General features: G+C 39.4%; 1 protein-coding gene across 3 annotated transcripts in view; it reads left to right on the top strand.

Moving 5' to 3' along the window:
- rictora (RPTOR independent companion of MTOR, complex 2 a) overlaps positions 1 to 23,286 on the top strand; it is a 79,780-nt gene that overhangs the window by 19,373 nt on the left and 37,121 nt on the right. For 2 of the 3 annotated variants that reach the window (XM_069186939.1, XM_069186938.1), the window contains exons 4-11: positions 10,075 to 10,139; positions 12,649 to 12,780; positions 13,731 to 13,794; positions 16,365 to 16,491; positions 18,497 to 18,666; positions 21,238 to 21,305; positions 22,191 to 22,258; positions 23,069 to 23,151. In XM_069186939.1, the coding sequence (XP_069043040.1) occupies positions 10,075 to 10,139; positions 12,649 to 12,780; positions 13,731 to 13,794; positions 16,365 to 16,491; positions 18,497 to 18,666; positions 21,238 to 21,305; positions 22,191 to 22,258; positions 23,069 to 23,151 (777 nt within the window). Of the gene's footprint in view, positions 1 to 9,182; positions 9,207 to 10,074; positions 10,140 to 12,648; positions 12,781 to 13,730; positions 13,795 to 16,364; positions 16,492 to 18,496; positions 18,667 to 21,237; positions 21,306 to 22,190; positions 22,259 to 23,068; positions 23,152 to 23,286 lie in introns of those variants that run through there. The other variant, XM_069186940.1, reaches the window with a different exon arrangement.

Below are 23,286 nucleotides of genomic sequence, written 5' to 3'. Positions count from 1 at the left end.
TATTGGCAGTACACACCATAGGAAGCTGTCACAGAATCTGTGCTGTTCAGTTTCATTCTCGAGGAAAAGTGTACTGCTTCTGGGGGGCATGGGACACCTCAGTCAGCATTGCTGTATTCTGCCAGTTGTCCTAATTGTACGTGTATCAGATTATACCAGATTTGATTAATCCACGCTGCAGTTTTCCTATGTGGTTTAAACAGGACAGCTACTTTTCTAAGCATGTTGTACATATACCTAAATTAAATGTCCTATGCTTTTTTGTGATAATGCCACCCTCTTGCTTAGAGTGACCAAATAAGGGATAGGATGCCATGAATAAACAGGCTCCTTATTTCAATCCCCAAGGGGTAAACAAACTCCCACAGTGTTGACCTCATGCTGAAGTGGGATAGACGTGAAAGGAGTGGTTTTAGATCATTGTTTTCCTTTTTTGTCTGGTTCCTTGCTGACTGCATTTCCTGCTACATGTTCTTTTTTGGTAGGTGATTTAGTAAATGATGGTTGGGCTAACAACACTGGCATTTAATATAATGGTGTTGCCTTAAGGGGACAGTTGGTCCTCAATACACAGGCCGTGACAGAGATACGTGTGGTGTATATACTGTAGTAGGTTTGTGCCTCATCTCACAAACGTCTTAGAAAGCAGTCTTGTTATCTCCGGTCCCATGCCAACCTGTAGCTTCCCCAGTCAGACCAAACCAAGTCTGCTGTGCCCTGGAAAGCTAAATTGAAAACATTGCTGTTACATAGAGGCCTACATAAGGCAGAGAAATAGTTTTACTTTCTTATCACTTAAGCTGAACCTGTACAGAGAACATTCAGCTTAGTCCTGATCTAGCCATGACAATAGGTTACAGTGGAGGCTGTTCCAGGAGCAGACCCACAGCTCTTTATTCTCCACTTGGAGTAAAGGGGATTGTGAGTTTGGAGCCTTAAAACTGAGTCGCAAACAGCTGGCGCCTCCGAACTGGGTTATTTTAAATTTCCAGTTTCGATCCCACCTGTCTGGATTGAACTGAGAGGTGTTAGCATGTGCAAAATGTAGCATCCTGCTCTGAGATTTTGCTAGTACATTCCTCTTTTAAAAACTAGGAAAGAAAAAAATATAAAAAAGCAACAGATCAAACCACTCATGTTGTTTTTTTGGGGGGATGCAGAGTTACTTGCATGCAGGTAAAGTCATAGATATCTGTCATAAACAGAAGTGTAACACATGGCACGCTGAGCTCTGCACCAAAACGTTTAACCTGTATTTGGTATAGCTGGCTACATTTAATAAAAACAAAAACTCACTCAGTTTATATTTTACTGAAGGTATGTATCATTAATTTGTTGTTTGAATCTAATCTGTTGACTGATCTTGGTATAAAAATACAAGTCTCACTATCAGGTAAAATATTAGGGATTGAAAGGTGGCAGATAAGCCCAACATTGTAGTTATTTTCCTTGTTAAAGATTTAATTCTGGCTATACACACAAAAGCAGATCAACTGCATTTAAATGATAGTCTTCCAATTGAAGGATATGCTGTACTTAATTGGAAGTAAGAGTAGATAACAGGAATTAGGTATATATTTTGACTTACATAGAGATTAAATTGCCTTTTCACTCCAAAGTTACTCCTTCATGGTATGCCTGTCTTCTTGCAGTACTAACAGACCTGCACTATAGAGAATAGTGGTTCCCTCAGCAGAGCCTGAATCCTAGACCTAGCAGAAGTCCGCCTAATTGGAGTGAAGCTTAGTATCTATGTATCTACAGTACATCATAGATCTGCATGCAGTCAAACTTGTATGATTGCATGTGAAAGAAAAAAAAGACACCAGTTCTGTTTTTGGCCAGATCCTCCTTCAGATCTGACTAGTCAGGATGTCTGCAGTAGTGCTGGACCAGTACTAGCAGTGTGGAGAGTGTACATTTCCCCTTGCTGAGCAGTGCTTCAGGTCCTTGCTGCTAGTTTTGCTTCAAAGCAGTTTGACGGTACAATATATGCTTAGAATTCACCTGTGTTAAAAATCAATAATAGAAAGAGACCATGCATGTCCATGCATAGAATGGTTTTACTTGGGTATATCTTTGAAGAGAGATTTCACTTTACATGCGTCTTAAAATCAGTGTTATTAAGTAAAGTCCATGAGAGTCTTTTGGCATGTTGTGTTGCACTACAGATGTGTACATTCATTGTAATTGATTCTTTGGATACAAGGTTGTCCCATTGGCCAGTAGTGTACATATTCACTTAACTGAACAAGCTAGCCTACTTGCTACAGAACAGAGAGCTCTTCACTGGGGATTACATCACCCTGCAACACTCCGACAGTTATATCAAACACACCCCATAACACTCCCCCTCTCTGTTATTTTCCTGTTGCTACCTCAGCGATCAGCTTGCAACCGAGAACATAAGGAATCCATCAGTGCTCTGGCCCATCAGAGCTCACACTGCAGGCCTGTCATTGAAGAGGTCCTCATGCTGTGCCTGGCTTATTCTTGATGGATCCCATTGTTTTGTATTTAATGATAAGCTGTGGTGTTGTACCATTCCAAGTAAGTTGTGGTATACCATTCCAGCTCACTGTTCCATATGTGGGGGGGGTTTCCATTTATGCGCCCCTTCATTTTCTGGATGAGCGGAGTTTGAATTTACTGCTGGAATCACACTTGTTTATGCCTTTCAATATGTTGAAAGAGCACATAACGAGGTTCTGAAAACGATTACGTTACACATCACTATGTGTTGTAAGAACTGTTTGGGTAACGTGCCTGCAGTTTTTCTGTCTGGCATCACTCAAGCCTGCAGGAGGAATGGCTCTTTTCAAACCCTGATGTGATAGCGGGGCCACTAGCTGGTGTTTCCTTCACAGCTACAAGCGATACAGACAGACGTCAGGCTCGGGGACACGCCTCTCCACCAGTCTTGACTAGACTTATACCGTAAGTCGAAGAACTTGTTAGGATATGAACTATGAAAAAACATGCAAATGAAAAGGTTTTAGCAGCATACTGGATGTATAATAATAATAATGATGGATTTTTTTTTTAAAACCTTGTAACTCAGTACTTTCATTTCGAATAAGATCAGTTCAATCAGAAATTGATTGAGAAAAAAATGTGTTCCCACAATTCATGTTTTTGTATCTAGATTGCAGTATTCTGTTGATCTTAAGTTGTGAAGTCTTTATTGCCTATTGCTTTTGTCTGTTGGTTATTCCAAAGCTGCTGTTCTTTTCCGAATTAAACCACATTTAACAAGTGTATTCTTCTTATGGGGCCCTTCAGCAAACTCATCTGAACATGTATACTGTACGTCTTCCATCATGCAGGTCCCTAGAAGAAAAGACAACTAGACAAGCTATCATAGGTCACTGGCAGCAAAGCTTTTAGAAACCCGGCATATAAATTGTCAGAATGTATGTAGTCAACTCTGTACAAATGCCTTTATATCTCTAGCAGCTGGATTAGTTCCTAGTTAAAGTATGTTTATAACATCTACACTGTGTGTATATGTATATAATGTTTACTTCTTAAGTTTGAACTGAAAGCCCAAAAACATGGGGAGTGCAAGACATCATAAAGGGTGAAAGGGCCTAGCTCCTGACTGCAACCAACAAACCAGACCAAATAAAATACTCAAGAAAAAAATACCAATACTGCTCTCTTCTTGGTCTCATCCAGCTACAGTATTAAAAATTCGTTTCCCATGCTAGAAAAAAAATAATTGTGGAGAGTTTGTGTGTCAAATGTTCATTTTATGATTTGTCAGGTCAAGTCGATGGTGCTATCGGTTGGCATTTACTGCATAATTATGTACAAATTTGCATTGGATTAGGAGAAACACAAAACCGCTTGCATTTGCAAAAAATTGTTTCCTCTCCATTAGGTGAGTTGGTTTAAATTTCCCAAGCCGGTAGTGTCTGATTAGTCAATTATGGCCTTCTTGTAACTGCCTTACACTTGCTCTAGGTGGGAGGAGATGAAAACCAGTGCTACAGTGGGAATAGCAGACTGGTGGAACTTCAGTGTGGGTTATACTTCTCATTTGTCTGGCAATGTCTTGCCTAGAGATTAAGCCACAGAGCCTTCCGCGGTTCTACTTCTCTAAGTGCATGAAAGAATACCAGGAAAAGTGTACTGTTGCCACTCACCATATTATTTTTGCAGATCTTTATCTTAAAAACAATAACAACCAGAAGGGGACGCAAGTACAGCATTTGCTTCAGAGCAGGATCTTCATTACAGAATTAGTGGTTCAATGTAGGATGTTAACTTGGAGTACCTTTATTACACCTTGAAGACACTGTAATGATCATTTCCGACTTGCAGAAACCATCATTTTACTGTTAAACATAGTGTTTCTAAGTAATAGCATAGTAAGTATTACTTTACACACAACCGTCTTCACCATAGTTGCAGTTTTGAAAGATGTAGTCAGTGTAGTTTTTTTTATGCATGTCTGTCTAAACATGCAGGTTGTAAAGTTTAGTTTAGTAGCATATTGCTATTACAGTATGTTATGTGCTGTAAATGAAGACTAATGCAGAATTTAGTACTTGTGCAATAGTTTTTAATTGCAACGATTTATAATTGGCTGAAAACCATTAAAGAGTTTCAAAGTACTTTTGTTGTAACTGTTTCGACTGTGTGACCTTAGCATAGCTGCCGAAAATGTCGTCTTTTTGTTTCCTGGTTTCACATTTCCATGCGGGAACTTTAATGAGATTAGGACCAATTGCTATGAAAACACTGCTCAGAATAAACAAAAACTCTATAACTGTAGTGCTTCCTGGGTTTTATTTGTCACCTTTGTAGTTTGCATATGAGGATGTGTGCTTTCCTGTTTGCAGTTGAAGGGTCTGGGCCTGTGCAGGACCTTTGTATCAAAAGCCTGACCTAAATAAGTAAAAAAAGGGATATAGCGCTGGGTTTCATTTGCATCAGTGTTTCTGGGTGTTGTGCACAGTATATACGGACACATTTCGGTTACAAAAATGCTATGGTATCACCCCTGGCTTCCTGTAGTGATGGTTTCAGGTGTTGATGCTGAAGTCAAGGGGCAGCGTTGCCACATGAGCCTTTGAGAAATAGTCTTGTGCTTTTTTACAGAAACAATCTTGCAACTTTCTCCCCCCCCTTAGAACCTTTATTGAAGCAGATAGTCATTTTGCCACCCCTGTAGCTGTTTGATTCATGTTTGTTTCAGTTCTGCAAAAGTCTTTTGCTGTTGTCTTCAAGCCCTGCATTACGTAACACCCATGTACAGTACCTTTCAAATTCTTCTGTTCACTTTGGTGGAGGACTTTGACTTGCTCATTTGCTCATTTAAGCCCACCGACTACATTTGTATTGATGTTGATAGTCATATTATCAGGCTGCCTTCTTATGCTAGCAATCATTGCCCCATACACAATTAACACATTCCTGATCATGGAAGGCTCCACATATCCAGATCCTCCTAGATTTTATGAATCCATCTTTGTTGCAGTTGAAACTGATTTTCGCAATGTCGATGTTAATGTTGTGCTCACCACTGTGTTAGCCATCCATTATGCACACTGCAGTTCATAAACGCCAGTGTGCGGTCTGTAATGGGAGTTCTGTATAAGCAGCTGTGGAATAAATCAGTATTTAAATTGGTCTATCAGTATTCACCATGGAACAAATCAGTCTGTTGTCTACCAGCTTTGGGACATGCAGTAGCATCTCGATTTTTTCTGCAATAAATATCTGGAAAGATACAAGTTGCTGGTTGTGATCTACCTTTAGCATCAGTATTGTTTAAAAACAATGCTGGTTAAGTCACATAATATTGAATTTTGGAGTATTACAGTTTGATGCTGCAGCACAAGTAATTTGATCCTTGAGGTGTAGGCTCTTTGTTCTGATGAAGCAGAAATGCAAAGTGTGTAAATAATTGTACTTTATTTATGCTAATTATCTTTAAAGTCCAGCATGATAACTAAAAAAACATGCACACCTAATCCTCCTTGTGTGCAGGAAAATAATCAGTGCTAGGCCTGATCTTCATTTTGTGTTTTTTAAATTTCACATGATTGTCTTCTGACCTTCTGACTTCACTGAAAATAAGATCGAGAATCTGAAACCTTAAAACCAGCAACATGCATGATGCTAGGGAGGTGCCCACAGCCTCATAAACCTGAAATGGACAGAACTGTTGTGCAGGAGGAGTCTGATCTGTGTTTCCGTGTGTCAGAAGATATTTGAAAACTAGCTGTTAGTTGGGTTACAGAGGAAGTCCAGGATCTGTTTGGTGTACTGAACCTTACTGTTTTGTGCATTTATTTTTTTAATGTTGTGCTAAATTAACAAATGTGTTTTAATCACTGTGGTTTGTGTTGGTTATCTTTATTGATTGCAAGGAAAAAAAAAGATTGGGAAAACCCCTCATCCCATCGCAGCTTCTGATATTCCAGAATTCTTAATTCCTTTACTCTTCAATACAAAACCAATCATCCTGTACTTTTCAGGTTGGGCTGGTGAGAGGACCTGTGGTCTCATCAAGAGATCAAGACAGCTTTGCCTCTTCAGTGCTTTTGGAGTTTGGTTATAGGAGGTGCTGGGTACAAGTGGAGATAGAAGGACTTGTTTCACATGTGCCTCCCTCTTCTTTCTTCTTCCCTGGTACACTGTAGTGGAGGATCAGCTCCATTCCTAACAGGCGGCCCTCACTCTTGTTGTTTGTATACCTGATCAGTCCTGAGCCTTGAGGAAGGGGGAGGGGTGTGATTCAGGGTTTTGGCTCCTTATCCTTTTAAGGCATGGAGGAAGAGCAACATGACATGATCCCCCTGCCATCTGAGCGTCACACGCCCATGCCTGCGACCTGACATCACTGCTGTGGATAAGGAAACCTCTGAAACAAGCTCTCCATGTAGCACTGGCCTCCACACAGCTGAGTGTTGTCACATGGGCTGGGGGACAATAGAGGGGCTGGGTCTGATCATGGATCTGGGCCATAAATCTGCCTGTAAGGGAGTTGGTAAGCTTAAACTCCTACACTGCAGTAGCTTTTTACACAAGTTCTGATTACTTTTTTCCAATAACTGAATTTCGAAAGTGAATTTTTTGCTTGGATTGCTACATTTCACGTTACAAAACATTTGAGTAGTAGAAACTTACCAAAGCCCGCTGTCAGCTAAGATTTATTTTGCAACCTTTGTACCCTAAGATGTTTATAAAAGATGTTTTTAAATTTAATCCTCAATATTGCTGCTTCCATTTTCCAAAACATTTGTCCAGTCAGAAAAGAGGGTGAAGATGTACTGTATAAGGCATTGAAAAGAAGTTTTGAGTATAAGAATACTTACTGAATAGTTATAGTCCTACACTGTCAGAATTATTATTACAGAAGATCTATGCTCACAAAACCAGACATTATTAGCATTCGTTTTCACATGCCCCTGACTTTCTAAGATATGCAAATGAAGTAGAGAGAAACGTTTCCAGTGCCTCGCTTAATTTCTCATTAGCAAGATTAATCAAAGTTGAGAATTAATGTGGGGGAGGCTGGCTAGGAGAGAACAAGTCACATAAACCTTTGCTCAGCAGATTAGTGGGAACTATCTTCTAACTCCACAAAGGGAACTCTTTATGAATAGACAGTGCGCTTTGTAGCCTGGCACTTAAGTGATGTTGGCTGTCTCCTTAGGAAAATCAAACACAAAAAATGCTTTGATGCAATTACATTAAACAGGGGTTTTCTTTTAACTTGTTTACACATTCCAGCTGAAAATGGCAAGTACCTGAGGGCCCAAAGACACATTCATGTACCCTGTCCCATTGGTGTCCTAAGGAAGAAATCCACCTTACTGTATGTTCGGTTTGGCTACTCTCTGACCTCATGCATGTATCCAGAGTTTCAGTATTAATGTGTTTATAGCTAACTGCAGTGGTTTTAGTGATGGTATGAGAAATATTCTATCCACAAGCAGCAACCTAAGGCAACTTGTTAACAAGTAAACAGTAAACAGAATGTAAACAAGTAAACAGTGTCTTTTTGTTCAATAAAGTGTTGGTAGAGGATAGAAGAGTAAGCCCTTCCCCAGAAGGCTGATGGAATGATTTTTATACAGTATTTGTGAGAGCTCTCGCTTTCACGAATGGTAGCGTCCAGTTTCACTAATTCTTCAGTGAAAGTTCCACACTGGCAAATTTCTGTATTGGACATAAGGCCCTGCTGAGCCCAGAAAAGAGCAGCACTGCTAAAACATCACAAATCAGAATCAACCAAGCCAGACAACATACCTAACCCACTGAGGTACACACTTGCAAACACAAGTCAAACTGGAATGCTAGCAGGCCATACTCGATAGTGAATATTTTAAAGGTGGGGCTCGGGGTGTGTTTTGTAGTAATTCAGTCAAGTAGAAGTTGGGTCTCTCCCATGCTTCTAGTTGTTCGAATGAATGAAGTATGGCATCTGTTCTGGGTAGGGTTTCTTAACCACCAAGAGGCACACTTTGTGTGTTTTGTGCTATTCACTGTGTTTTATGTGGCTTTTAATTTGGGCTTTCGAAGAGCCTATATTTTCTATTGATTCATCAGTGCATAGTTTTGTTCTAATGTTAATGTTGTTCTAAAGCATAATGTTGTGTGACTTTTTAGGGCACTATCATGCAAGGTTAATGTTGAGGATGTCCTACAGCAGCAGGCGCTTTCTTATTTGAAAAATGTCTGAGTGTGGACAGCTGGTGTTTCGCCCGGCCTGAGGTAATTGTGGCTGGGAACATCAGCATTGATTTCTGATGTAGTGGAAAGTGTGGGGGGACAGGCTGTGTGCGACTGGCCATTATTTTCTGGGACACCCTGGCTTGTAGCCACAATCTTGGGCCCGGAGGTGTCACATGGATTGAAATTCAGTTCTCATCTATGTGTTATCATGTTTTTTTTCTTTGCTTTGTTATGATTTTTTTATAAATTGTAAGAACACTTTTTGAATTACAAAGTGCTTTTAGTGGCTGTTATTTGTGATGTACAAATCAAACATCAAACTCAAGTACCAGCCAGATTCAAATCCAAGATAAAAATAATGGGTTTTTAATCTGTTTTTAAGAACAGTCCTCAATCTTGGTGTACAATAATCGAAAGCTATCTCCTATGTTGCAGTCTGCGCCAAGAAGACATTAAGACAGAACTAGTTGAGCAAGGAGCACAGTCAGGGGGCACGCTGAGAGCAGATTATGGAGGTCTGAGGAAACACAGATGCACAGTGTCCTAAATGTCAGTTTTGCAATTCTGAAATAAATTCCACATTGAATTGGCATCTTATGCAGTGAAGTAAAGTTCTCATTAAGCTGAGTCACAAGTTTGGAGTAAACTTAGTCTGTCGGTTGGGTTTTTCCGAGACATCAGAAAAGCCTGTTGCAGAAATTTGCTCTAGATGGGATGAAAGGACTTCTGAGATTCTCACTGCCAGGCAAGAAGGTTAAAATCTGTAAGATCATCTCATACTGTTGTGTCAAATGCAGACTGAGGATGCTGTCATGTGTTAAATGTCTGTCAGTATTCTTCTGCATGGTGTGGGTTTAAATTGGCTTCCAAATGCACCCCAATGTGATCATGTTGTAGACTGTCAGAAAACACTTGAATTGGGAAGGCAGGAATTAAACCTGCAATTTACAAAAAAGTTCCCCTTCTTCAGTCTCCACAGTCAGCCACTGATGGTAGGGGTTGTATTCAGGCAGTCTAAAATAGTTGAATGATACTGATTAAAGACCACATGCTCAGCAAATAAACTGAATCATTGATCAGGAACCAGCTTCCATAACATGTGGAAAAGGTTTTATTTTATATGATCAGAAGATGCCACACCAGTAGTTATCAGGAATTTTGATCTTTGCCTTAACGTTATAATGGGTACCCCCCACCTAGTTTAAGTGATAGTCTAAAATGCAGTTAAATGTTGGGAGTATAAGGCTGTTTGGGAATACCTTTAATCTGTACTTAGCCTATTCCTTCAGGCCACCACAAACTGTTTCTATAATGGCTCTTGTACAGATTACTCCTCATATGTGTCCTTTCAGTGAAAACGGTATTTTGTCTCCTGTCTTTCAGCTTCTCTGTAATGTTGGCCACTGTGAGGAGAAGTTCGGTTTCACTTACGAAGAAATTATAATCTGGTAAGTCTGTGGCCTAGCTAGGCTATTTTGTGTGTTTTTTAACCATGTTTTCTTATTATAGACCTGAGTGGTAGATTGATTTTGAATGAGAAATAAAGGGATGTTGTGGGTTTGGGGTACGTTCGGATTTATTGCACTGTTTGCAGCGTGGTGTTTCAGGCACATCTTTAGCTCTTCACTCTTCTGTCCCACTCCCAGCCCTACACCGCACAGCCCTTCTGCATTCGTCCTCCCACCAATCCCCCAGGAGCAGGAAGGTTGTAGCCCTGGTTCGATTTTCCCTTTGCAGTTAGTCACAGCTGGGCAGATGTACAGCTAATTAGCCTGTACTGTATAAATATGTTGGGGAATTTTTTGCGTTCTTTCACATAGAATCTCTGTGAATCTGTTTTGTTCTTGACGTGTGGGTTCTTCCTAGAATATCTTTCTCCCACTGCCTCCCCACCCCCCATTTTTTAGTCTCCAGTTCTATTCTGATTTATTGAAGTGCCATTCCAGTGTCAAATCAGACTGTATCCTGGAGGTTAATTCCATAACGCCCTCCCTGTTTGATGAATGAGCGTCAGAGACGTTTGTTGCATACCATATGGATAGTGACATGCCCCTCTTACAGACACAAATGGTAAAATTATGTTAATTTTAATAAAACTGGGTGATTAATTTTTAACTCCAAAACAGATATATTGAGTGAACCTGTATTTACTGTATAAACATAAACAGGTGGCCTTTCTTTGAACAAATGGTGGCACACTTAGATGAGATATTTTTAGTGGAGTTCTTAATTCTCATTTTAAGACACTTCTGCAGGGGAGAAAGCTATCTGAAGTCTTCTATATGAAGTCTTCTAATCAGGTCGTACAATACTGTCTTTAATGATTGGAGTTAAGCTTTGACTTTACAAGTGCATAAAAAGATATTGGACATTTTGTCTCCAAATGCTGATAATACAGAGGTTTGTAGCTTAGCTTTTATTTCCCCTATGTGATCTGTGATTATGACTCTATTATTTAGTCTGTATTTCAATATAAAAGTGTAGCATGTGTAGGTCTCTTTTTTTTGTGCTGCAATGGTTAGTTTTGATGATCTGCTTTTATGCTTTCTGTGACACAAATAACACCATACCATCCCTAACTGAATGGTTATAATTTTTCTCTCTCAATAGCAAAATATAATTGCATTTAATTGCAATAAATTATACCAGCAGCATTTTACCATCCATTAATGTGAGTTTTTACACCAAATAGCTGATACTATAGTTCATTTTTAAACAATAGCAATAATTGTGTTTTATAAAAAAAACAATGTTATGGTAACAGTACCTCTCTATTGCATGAGCTCACATCTGTGATACTGCTCAAATATTGAACACAAATGTTACATGTAAGACTAGCATTGGAATGTCTGGTAAACCTAAATATGTCAACACCATTTATTTTTTAATTAAATTAAAGTTTAGAAAAAAAGATGTCTCTCCAAACTGAGCATTCCTCAATTATATAATCGTTTGTTCTCAGAAAAGTTGGGTTTGTCTTCAGGCTGTGCTTTTCACCAAAAAGAAATGCGAGTTCTCCTAAAACATGTCATCTTCTGTGGTTTTCCGAGAAACATATCAATTTCGGTACAACCATTGTCATGAAACATAGCAGCAAATAGGCGAGTTTCTAAACTCCCCACTACTTCAGAGGAGCTCTTGGAAACAGTTATTCAGACCAAATTGGGGGGATAACTTTATAACGTATTACATTTGTAAGTGGAAAAGTGGGGGGAAAAAAGAGGAATGTAGGGCCAGATGTCCAGGCACATCATCATGATTCAAAAACGGGGAGCTTGTCAGATTTTGGACAGCTTCAGCAAGTCACTGCAGACCCCCTGTGAATACTGAACCTACTGAAGCTGTCCAGAGGACACAAGTGAAAACTACAGTGAAGTCCATTTACAACTGAGGAAAGGAAGCACTTCTTGACACAAAGGGTTCCGCTAGTACAGGACAGATGACCCAGCTGTGTTGTTGAAGCTGACACCCTGGCTTTTTTCATGACATGCCTGGCTGCGATTCTCAGATTAATTAGCTACTCACTCTCATACAGGCTAGATTCACCAAATGGCCTCCTCTCCTCTCTGTCTTATTTTTATGAATAAGTGTAAACAGATGTTTAGAACACGTGTCTGTTGCACAATTAATAAAAAGATGTGGGGAAATTAGAGTGTTACATTTTGCATTCCAGCCCTTCTTCTTATACATATTACATGCCATAGCTTATTCTGAAAGCAGCCAATTATGATATGGTTTTATAATTCAACTGCAGGTCATGCCCAAGACCTGCACTTCAAATGGTTGTAAGAACCAATACCGCTGTCTTAAAATATGTGTAATTAGTAATGTTGCTGTTCTCCAGATACTTACAGTCTGATGACTTTTTGGGTTCTTTGATAGCCAATGTATTACTGCTGAAAGGCTGCAATGTGCAGACTTTTTGCTGACCTTTTCTCCTCTCTTCTCTGCCAACAGTCTACGGTTAGCATTATTAAATGAAGCGAAAGAGGTGCGAGCTGCAGGGCTGCGAGCTCTCCGCTATCTCATCAGAGACAGCAGTATTCTTCAGAAGGTGCTAAGACTACAGGTGGACTACTTGATATCCAGGTGAGCTCGCGGCTCCGAGCTGCAGATGTTGGGCATCTGGAACAATGGGATTTGTGGTGCACATGATTTTGGACCACTGGGTGTGACAAATTGTCTGAACCTGCGCGCTGGGGATTGACAGGTTGTGTTCATGGCTTAATAGGCTGCATCTATGGTTAATCTAAAACTGTAAGGCAAACAAAAAAGCCCAGGCACAAATGGTAAAACATAGGGAGCATTGCAGAAGTTCAGTTGATTATCTTTGTCATTGCAAAGCAACATAAATACCATGGCCCTGGAAAGCTAATAGGGCAGCATTTTGTATTCCAGAGAATCTGTTCTAAACACTTTCCCCAAACCTTTCAAGATGTTTTAATTTTAAAAGTAAGAACTAACTGTCAAAATACCTGGTTTCTGTTGTAGAACAGCACTACTTTGGTGCTATGGGGTTTGTTGTAGGTTTTCAGACTCCTGCATGTTGACTTTCTGGGTTGGCTATCGCAGCACAGCTGCACTCCGAGCACTTCTGTAATAAACAGTCAGCGCTCAAGAAAAGTGCCTGAGGCTTCTGGACATGATGTTAACAAGTAGAGAAACGCGCATCAGCTGTTATTAAAATCAGAGCCAGGGAAATTCATTCATTCAGGGAGGCTCGTTAATGCAGAGCAGTAATGGAGAGTTCCTGTCCTCTGTAGCACTGTGGTTAAGGCTTCTTGGATCTTACATTTTCTTTACATGTACTTGAAGGGTGGTGGTGGGGGGTTACGGAGAAGTTGACCGGGCACAAAGCAGAGGAAATTTAATTTCCTCCGTGTTTGCATGGACCCTGTAAAATCGGATATGTGATGTATTGAATTAATCTTCAAGATCTAGAAGGTGTTATCTTGTGTAGGGACTTTTCCTTTGACGAGAGTGTGACAAGATGTACTTATACCTGCTTCGTGGCCCTGACTCCAGTTCTCTGTTACCAGGTGCATTGATATTCAGCAGAGTAATGAAGTGGAGCGAACACAAGCACTGAGATTAGTACGAAAGGTAAGGCCTATGGATGCTTTTCAGGAGAGTGGCAGGTCATTTTTTTCACTGAAAATATCAAAGACTCTGCCGAACCCTCCAATGAAGGGTTCATTGCTACTGTAGAGCTAAGGATGAAAGCTAAGGATGGAAAGCTGTAAGCCATCAGATGGTGTGGAAAGGCCTGGTCCGTCTTTTTTAATTTTAATTTCACCATCCAATGTGTATGATCATTTTATAAATGATTTCAGAATCCTGATACAGATACTAAAGAATGGCTTGAAATTTCCAAAATTTTGCAGGAGCTTAATAGGCCTAATATTTAAAAAAACCTTGCTTTATTTACAGTGTAGTGCTTTGCTAAGGTGGAATGAAAGATCAGGGGATGCACAGGGTATTTCCTCTTCCCCTGGTGTCAGCTTTAAACGTCCTGTGACTGTCTTCCAAACTGACAAATCTGAAATCAGATACAAAGAGATCAGGTTTTGCAGTACTTTCGATCGTTGCATGAACTTAAAAAATGTGCAGCACATGTAAAAAAATAAAAAATGTGCAGCAATGTGGACCAGGTTGTTGACACAAATTGAAAATGTACATCTTCAGCAAGGTAATTTTTTCGCTCTACATTAATGACAGAATATGAACTATTTCAAATAATAAAAAAAATTATTAACAGAAACATTTTAACACTTCAGTATTGTAGTTTTTAAAAGGAACCATTTTATCACCACTAAATATAAAAAATGATCTGAGATATCAGTTTGTCTCAGCGACTTCTCTTTGCTTTTTAACTCGTCTGCGTTGTTCCTGTGTTTTTTTCTCTCAGCAAGCACAACAAAACTTGTGGTTTTCGATGTTTGTGTGTAAAGATGTGTCCTTTCTGACTGGACTTCCTTTTTCAAAGGAGGTAGCAGTTTGATATGGCCAAGCAGTAAAGTGGCTTTTCTCGGAAGCCTTTAACCACATACAAACAATATGTAAAAATAGAGAGCTCTCTGCCTCATTCTTTTTTTTCTCATGCAGAGTGTAAAAATAGAGTATTCCCTGCTATAAATTTTTTTTATTGAAAAAAAAAAACTTGTATCTTTTGGCATCACCACATTTCTTCATAAACAAGAGTTAACTGAGTTTAATAAATGCATCACACAGTTCATTCAAAGAAAGCCAAAACTAAATTTTACTACAAAAACTGATTTGTGCTGTTTTTTTTTCTAATAATAAACCAAAGCAAAGCACATGTGACCGAAAGTATGAGCTTGGCAATAAACAATGCAATTTCTTCTTCAGTGAATGAGATTCGCTTGACGGGCTGTCATATTGCTGTGTGGTTCTTGAATGTGAAAGCTTGTGGATTAAGATAAAACTGACTCGTGTGAAGTGTGAAGCGTATGAATTGGGTGTACAGCATCAAGTATGAGAATGGTCTTAACAGATAGCCAACCGTGGTTTTGGAACATAACATTCCAGGAGGTGTATCTTAAGTAAATAGTGTCTTGAAACCAATTGTATTTTCCTAAATCTCCCCCCTTCTCCCCCAGTTTATACCACTCTAATCTGAAATTGCCCCAACTCTGTGTTCTTTGTACCAATCAACACACAAGGAGTGGGAACTTTTCCTCCAAAACATGCAATATGGAGACATCTGCCAGTTTTTACAATTTCAGTGTGAAGAACCAGTCCAGTGATTTTTTGAGTGACTTTAAATTGGCTTTGTTTTTTACTTAGAGGATTAACAGCATGAATTAATTTCACGCTGAATTGCTTTTAGGAAAGTTAACATTAATTTCAAATGGGTGTGATGGTTACAGACTACACTACAAGTAAGTCACAGAGCGCCTGGCAGGCCCCTGGGCACACTATTGTGACGCATGCAGATGTTGCCCTAGGCAGTTGTGCCCCACCACCTGGGAAATCCCGATCAGGAAAAACCTGTGTCTTAGCCTAGACCTGGCAGCATGTGGACTGTAGAGCTTAACCTGTAGGGCTCATTCACTGGTTGAGCCATTGTACATTCCACACATCTTGGTTTTTGCTCAATTTAGGACAGTCCGTTGTTTCATTTGAACTCCAGAGTGGCACAGTCTTTTCCTGGAAGACTACTTGGATGATTTCTATCCCAAATGATCAGTATAAATAGAACAAATTAAGATCATCTTAAATGCCCAAAATGAAATTGTTGCACATTGTCTGAAATGAAGGGTCCAAAGTTGACCTATAAAATGCGTTACATTGTAGCGCTTCAGGACCAGGGTTGGTTTCCTCTAAGAGTGGAGGAAAAAGGGAAGCACACACTAAAACACGACAATTTATTTTTGACTCTTAAATTCCTAAAATACATCTTATTTTTAATTCAGTATGCTTTGTACTTTCCTACCTTGTGAAATTTTTGTAGTTTAGATGACATTACTAAGGGCTATAGTCCTCTATTTGGAAATTGGTCCCTGTGTCAGTATGAGTCTCTCGTATTGATGGGATATGAAGCTTTATTGCAAATGTGCTACTGTTAACAGTCAATACAGTGGTACACAAGGAAATAATTTTTCAAAAATTATGTGAACGTAATTAACCCCTCTCTCTTTTATCCTTTCTAGATGATCACTGTGAATGCTTTGCTGTTCCCCAGCTCCATAACAAACTCATTGATAGCAGTAGGAAATGACGGTTTGCAGGAAAGAGACCGGATGGTTCGTGCATGCATTGCCATAATCTGTGAACTAGGTAGGTACAGTATTAGATGCATGCAAATCTAGTCATCGTGTTTCGCAATGAGTGATTGTGCAGCTCTAAGTTGCATGTGTGGCTCTGTACTATAGTTACATCTTCCTCTGTCTTGACCGCAAAACTAACATTTACCTTTGTTACTGATTATCAGGTTATAACGTAACATAAAAAAGTTTCCAAGTTAGAGGAGTCTGTTTTGCCATCTTGCTGGTCAGGCCGTTTTGGTATCAAATGCTGTCGAACGGTATTTTCTTGAAGGAGCCCAGAGTTTGTGCTTCAAGCACCTGACTGGAAAGCCTGTTCCAGATATCCACCACCCCCTGTGTAAACAAGTGTTTTCTGTTTTCCATCTTAAATGAATTCCAGTTCTGTTTCCAGCTGTGACCAACTGTGACCCTGTGCTTCTCTACTGAGTTTTAAATAATTCCCTTGGCTATACCGTCTATACTCCTAAAATGTTATATAAATGGATATGCTTAACCTCAGGTTTTGTTGTAGAGTGAAGAGTTTTATCTCTGTATATGACAATCCCCTGACACAAGATATCACTGATGTTGCTCTTTCCAAAGTTATAATGCCCTTTTTGTGGTATGGTGAGCAAATCAGGACACAGTATTCTATATTTACCCACTATGGCATTAGTGTGCTATCTTTTTTAGAAGAAATTAAACTTCTCCATAATGCAGAGTATACACATGGAGGTCCAGAATACATGTCTTTAATATCCCATACACAATTTGAAGGACTGCAGTTACCAGCTTTGGTGGCTTGTCTGAATCCCTTGTTTAAGCTTTCTTATTCCTCAATTATCTATTACACCTTATGTGTTAGGCAGTGGACTTCTGATGCAAAATGCTATACTCTACCTCAGTGGATACTTGTGATAGTTTTATTTGTGAGAAGTACTTGGACCAACTTGTACCACAACTTAAAGTTCAGAGGTAGCAGAAAGTTAAAAAGCTTGTTGAAAATCAGTATCAGCAGTGAACTATTTGGTTGACAGACTTTGTTAGTCATCTACTTAAAAGAGAAGAAAGTGACCCACATTTGTTCTTCAGTTTAGGGTAAAACTATCAATATGCAGAGAAAGACACATTTTATTAATACTGTTAAGCACAAACTGTACATACGAACCGGCAACCTTCCAGCCACAGGCACAGATCCTTAGCCACGGAATATGCTGAAATTAATTTAACTTTCACCCAGAGGACTGTTTTCACAGGGAGTTGCTTTTATTAATTAAAAAAGCATTGACTGAGATCCCAGGCATTTGATACTGACAGTGGTGATGTTACAAACATACTGAAGGCTTTATTACTGACTCTAGAAGTTTCAGACTTGATTTTAGCTGGTTTTCCTCCAATTTGTTTAACGCTTTTTAAAGAACTGTAGCATTGTTTGGTCCTAAGAATACAGAAATATAACTTTGTGTTATACATATTAAGTTCAGTTTCCACTCTCTGGCAGGTTTAGTGATTGGCAGATGGTAACAATTTCATGATTTAACATTGATTTTAACTGTAGCTTTTTAATTCCTTCCATTGTAGCAGTTTTCTGTTTGCAGGATGGGTATGTTTATAATTTTCTGCAGTCTTAGTTGGGATATCGGATTAGCTCATGCTTCAGGAAGCATGACAAATGACTGAGTAATGGAACATCATCTCGAATGGACAGGCTTGCAGTTTTAGGATTAGTTCTGGTTTCACCTTCTAGTGTTTTAGTGGCCACACAATGATAAGAGCTTGCTGTAGCCCCTCTCTATTGCCATGGCACATTTTTCCTTGGATACATTGTTGGAATTGTGCTTTAATCACATCTGTGACCTTAACATCCCTGAGTAACAATTGTAGCCAGCAAACGGTGAGAAGTACTGTGGAAAGAGGAGCAAACCTCTTGTGTGACCGGCTCCTGACCTCACTGTATGTTCAAAATTAACCATAACCCTCCCTCATCAGCTTGGAACAGGGCATAGCATGAATCATATTTCCTTCCCTTTTCTCAGCTTTGAGGAACCCAGAAGTGGTGGCTTCGAGGGGAGGCCTTAGCACCATCCTGAAGAACGTGATCGACTGCCAGTTGAGCCGCATAAACGAGGCATTGATCACGACCATACTGCATCTCCTCAATCACCCCAAGACGCGGCAGTATGTGCGCTCCGATGTGGAACTGGAGGTACATGGGCTCCTGTTTAACTGGGCTTAAGCAAAGAGGACTCCCATGGGTTTTTCATAGAAGCACCTTCCCCAGTAGTGCATTTCTGTAGTGAAACCAAAGCCCACTGAGGCCCCCGGGTAGTCTTGTGAAGGTTCCCGAAACCAGTCATTAGGTGGTGAGTTCTATCAGAAGAATAAAAAAGAAGAAGAAGCTGTGGTTCTGTTAAGAATCTGTGTAATTATCAAAGTTTTGCTGAAAGCTCATTTAAGGTTTTCAGAATTTATTTACTGAAAGGGACCTAGAATGGTTCAGGCCCCTCTAACCAAAGAGCGGTTTCAAGGGTTCTTCTTAATTGATTAATCAGCACTTGATGGAAAGAAGTGTATAAAACTGACTCATCTTGGAAGAATTCTTCATACACATCCTGTGTATTCAGATTACCAGTTTTTTTACACATTTTGTGATGTATCCTAAGTTCCAACCTGAAACATATTTATGTTAACATATTTAAGGAAGATCAAATTTAATATATAGTGTCCCTAAGAATGCCACCTTGTAAATCAAATAATAATCTATATTTTAAGTCATGTAGCTCCATTGGTTGACTCTCTTAACTCCTAAAACAATTCTTGAGTTGTTAGTGAATCAGAAAGCACATTGGGACCTGGTCCTTTTTCTATATTTCCCTCACCAGCAGATGCAAGGCTATGTTCTAGCTCTGCAAGTGTGTGATCTGACAACCAGAGAAAGATTTTCATCTGCCTGGTGAACAACCTATCCAGGGCTCACTGCAAAAAAGCACTTAGCTCTGTTGAGACCTGTTGAACTTTCTCAATTTCATCATTTCTGTTTCATCTATTCAGTGCCAAAGGATTTTCATTTTCAGAACAACCAAAGTCTATGAATTGTAGAAATTGGTCTGTGGGTTTGGTTTTAGTTGGCATAGCATACAAACAGGTGACTGTCCTATCTCTGTAGGGATCTGGCAACTAAAATCCTAATTCAAGGCAGTATTTTTATTTGGGATCACAACAACAGAGCCCATTATGGAGTATAATATTCAATAAATGTTAAAAGGGGGCAGGGGATACATTTAAAATAATTTAATGAAAGGAATTGTGCAAAATACAAGATGCAAGATTTACCATCTGCATTTCCTATATTTTGATTAGGTTAATGCTCCATACTTTTGCCATTTTGATTAGCTTTATGTTTCATGCTGGAGTTTCTCCAGACTAAAAGCCAGTTGTTTGTTTTGTACAGACTGTAGACGGACCTATAGCAATGCATTTTGTTCCCAAGAAGATTAAAGAGATACATTACTAGCTTTCAGAAAGGTGTGTTGTGTCTTGCTTCCTGTTTGGAAACTGATACGCCTTTAATTTCAGGAATAATTAGAGCTACTGGTCAAGGTTTCCATTCCTGTCTGTCTTCAGTCAATGGAATGTTCACAGGGCAAGCAAGGTCTCCTGGTGAAAAAGTCCCATTGTAAAGGAGCAGGTTTTAATCCTGGCTGGCTCCCGTGACAGAATCAGGGTGTGCTGGTGAGGAACAGCACACTGAACTCCACCGAGAGCAAGCTCTTTTCATGACAGCCATCTGTGAGATGTTGTGTATCCATGTGTCTTTAAACTTCTCTGTGTGTCTAATACAAAATTCAAAATACTTTACAGCCCAATTAGAATAATGTCTTGTCCAATTCATGAAATAAATCTGTGACACCAGATTCTTCTAGTTTCACATACAGTATGTTTACTGATAGACGTTGCTGTGTATTTGTTTTAATTAGCTGTAAATTCAGAACTTAGAAGGTGAAGTTACTAATGCCATTGAAGGAAATATTTGTCAAGGTTCTTGAATATGTAAACTACAAGGAACCAGACAAGAGATAAGGCCTGAACTGCCTTCACTCATCTCTAACTATTTGTTCATAATTGTGGCAAATACCTGTCAGACACCTTCCACTTGTGCTTATTGTGTTTGTCTGTCAGAGTGCTGCCTTGTGGGTGAGGGACTGGAGTTGTTGTTGTACGCATGATTATGAGATCTGTTTGGGCTGGGGGCTGTGACTCTTCTCCGGGAGGTGCTAGTTGTCTTGATCTGTGGCACCACTGTGTTGTAGCAAAGACTGAAGGGGTTTGGAATGATGGGTAATTTCAGTCTGTGCGTGTTCCTTTTAATCAGGCTTTAATGTAAGCAGAGACATATTTGTAGCAGTTATTATACACATCAAAAGCTGTGGTTTTTCTCAACATATAACTGTTGTTTTCAGTCAGAAACAGTGGTTGAAGACAAACCATGGGGGTTTTAGGTTAATGACATGATAATCATGATTATTTTAATACTTGTATGTTGTTTTTAGAGTCTGATAAGCATTTAAAAGACTAAACACTACTGTTTTTTCTTCACCTGTTATAAACATGACTAAGTCTAGTTAAATAAAATTGACAATTCTTCCACTCTCTTACCTGTTGGCCGCAGTGCAATTATTTTTGTCTTGTGCTTAATAATAATTTTGTTAAATGATGCTTAATAACATCTTAGTTGTGCGAAAAGTAAAGGATGATTGCTTTATTTTTTTTCTTTCAGCAAATTTTGGCACCCTACACAGATTTTCACTACAGACACAACCCCGACACAGCTGAAGGGCAGCTCAAGTAAGTAAACATACTTACTTAATTCTAAAATACTGTGGGTTTACTGAGTTACTGTATCGATGATGTCTTCTCTGATAAAGGCCTATCATGTGGTCCAGACTGGTGGAGCTGTGTCATTTTCCAGCTGTGATTCTCTAAGGGCACAATTGGCCAACAGTTGCCAGGGTAACCTTGGCTTGTAGTGCAGCAGTGACCCCATGTGGCCATCTGGAAGCCTATGAACGTGGACAGTTGCATCCATCCTCCTTACTCTACTGTTGGTGCTGTGAGCGTGCAGTGTGAAAGATATCCAACACCCCTCTGGATTTTCCCCCTTTCCTCATCTTCCCGAGTCTCTCTTCCCAGTACTGACTGAGCCCATCCCTGCGTCGCTTCTGAACTGTGATGAGATCATCCTAGAAAGTTGTAACACTGCTGTGAAAGCTTGGAACACTGTTGCATGCCATTTAACTGTTTAGAATTAAGAGAAAGTACTAGTAGAAGAAACATGATTGAAGTCCCTGAAAGAGTCCCAGCTGTGTAGGATTTCAGACCACATTGGCGTAGAAAGAGTTATCTCACATAACATGTAGTGGAGGCTTTTCATTTTTGTCTTTTCCCATTATGTGCATGTTGCTGGTATGGACACTGTGCTGCCACTGTGATTGTGCACATGTAACCTCCCGACAGCAGACAGAGAGGAAAGGATTAATGCAGAAAATCAACCAGTTTTACAGTAGTGGGCAGCTGGTTCAGGACCTGTTGAGATTTGTCATTTACCAATCATTCCATGCACAAATCCAAAAGAAAAAACTTCTTCACACAAAGAGTCATTGGTCAAGTGGTTGTGATGTGTATTGGTTTGTTCAGGATTTTTCAGCTTACTCTCTGATTTTTCTCTGGCAGGGAAGACAGAGAAGCACGCTTTCTTGCCAGCAAAATGGCAATAGTGGCAGCCTTCCGATCTTGGTCAGGTAGGTATATATGCTTGTATCAAAACCCTGGAGATTACCAGTGGTCAAAAAACCTGTGGTTTCAGTAGAATAGGAAGTCAATATTAGAGGGAGCTTTATCAGCATGTAAATTTCAGAGAGATTAATTCCCCAGTGAAAAGCAGAAAAAAAGATCATTTAAAATGCACATATACTATGGCAACTGTTAATTTGGCTATGACAGATTTTAAGAAATTTGAATTTAATCTTTGTTATTATGTTCCTGGAACAGGGGGGGTTAAATTCCATTTGTTTCACCCCACAAACACTTGAATAAGACCACTTTTCTTCAGAAATAGATTGTATATCCTTGAAAAGATTACGGGTATATATTACTATTTCAAAGCACTGTACAAAATGTCTCGGTACCTTAGTAACCTGTTAATAAGAAAATCAATTCAATCGTTGGAATGGAAAAAATAAATTACATGAGACTACATGACTTTCCAATGTTTAATAACTAAACAAACGGTTGCAAAGCTCTCTTTATCTGGTTAGGAATTTGAAAAGCAAGGTTAGGAATTTGAGCCACTGTTACCTGACCACTGCGTCATGTGTACCTTTTTAAACTTCTTTTAAGACTTCTTGTAAAACTGTCTCCTTATGTTAGTTTTAATAGTGGTTTGAGAGAAGTTCTAATCAATTACCCTTTTGCTTTGTCCTTCAAAGTAAAACCAGAAGATCCTTTCATACATTTCATTATCTTTGGGTTGGTTTGACCTAAAATACCCATCTTGTTGTCTCATTTCACTTACCCTTTTATTTTTCTGTTTTACTTTTCCAACTCTGTAGGAATTATTAACCTGTGCAAATCGGGCAGTTCTGGAATCCAGTCACTCATAGGTTTGCTTTGCATACCAAATATGGAAGTACGGGTATGTACACCTTCATCATCAGTGTACAGTACGAGGTTGTTCACCCAGCAAACAATTCACAGATGTGTGCTAGTGTTTGTCCCCTTTGGATATCACAGAGCAAAGTGATTGTCTGCCATTTACACTCGCAAACCT

Source organism: Lepisosteus oculatus, chromosome 3 (assembly GCF_040954835.1).
Source record: "Lepisosteus oculatus isolate fLepOcu1 chromosome 3, fLepOcu1.hap2, whole genome shotgun sequence".
Lineage (NCBI taxonomy): Eukaryota > Metazoa > Chordata > Actinopteri > Semionotiformes > Lepisosteidae > Lepisosteus > Lepisosteus oculatus.
Note: the sequence above shows the minus strand (reverse complement) of the source record. Positions and strands in the feature narration are given on the sequence as shown.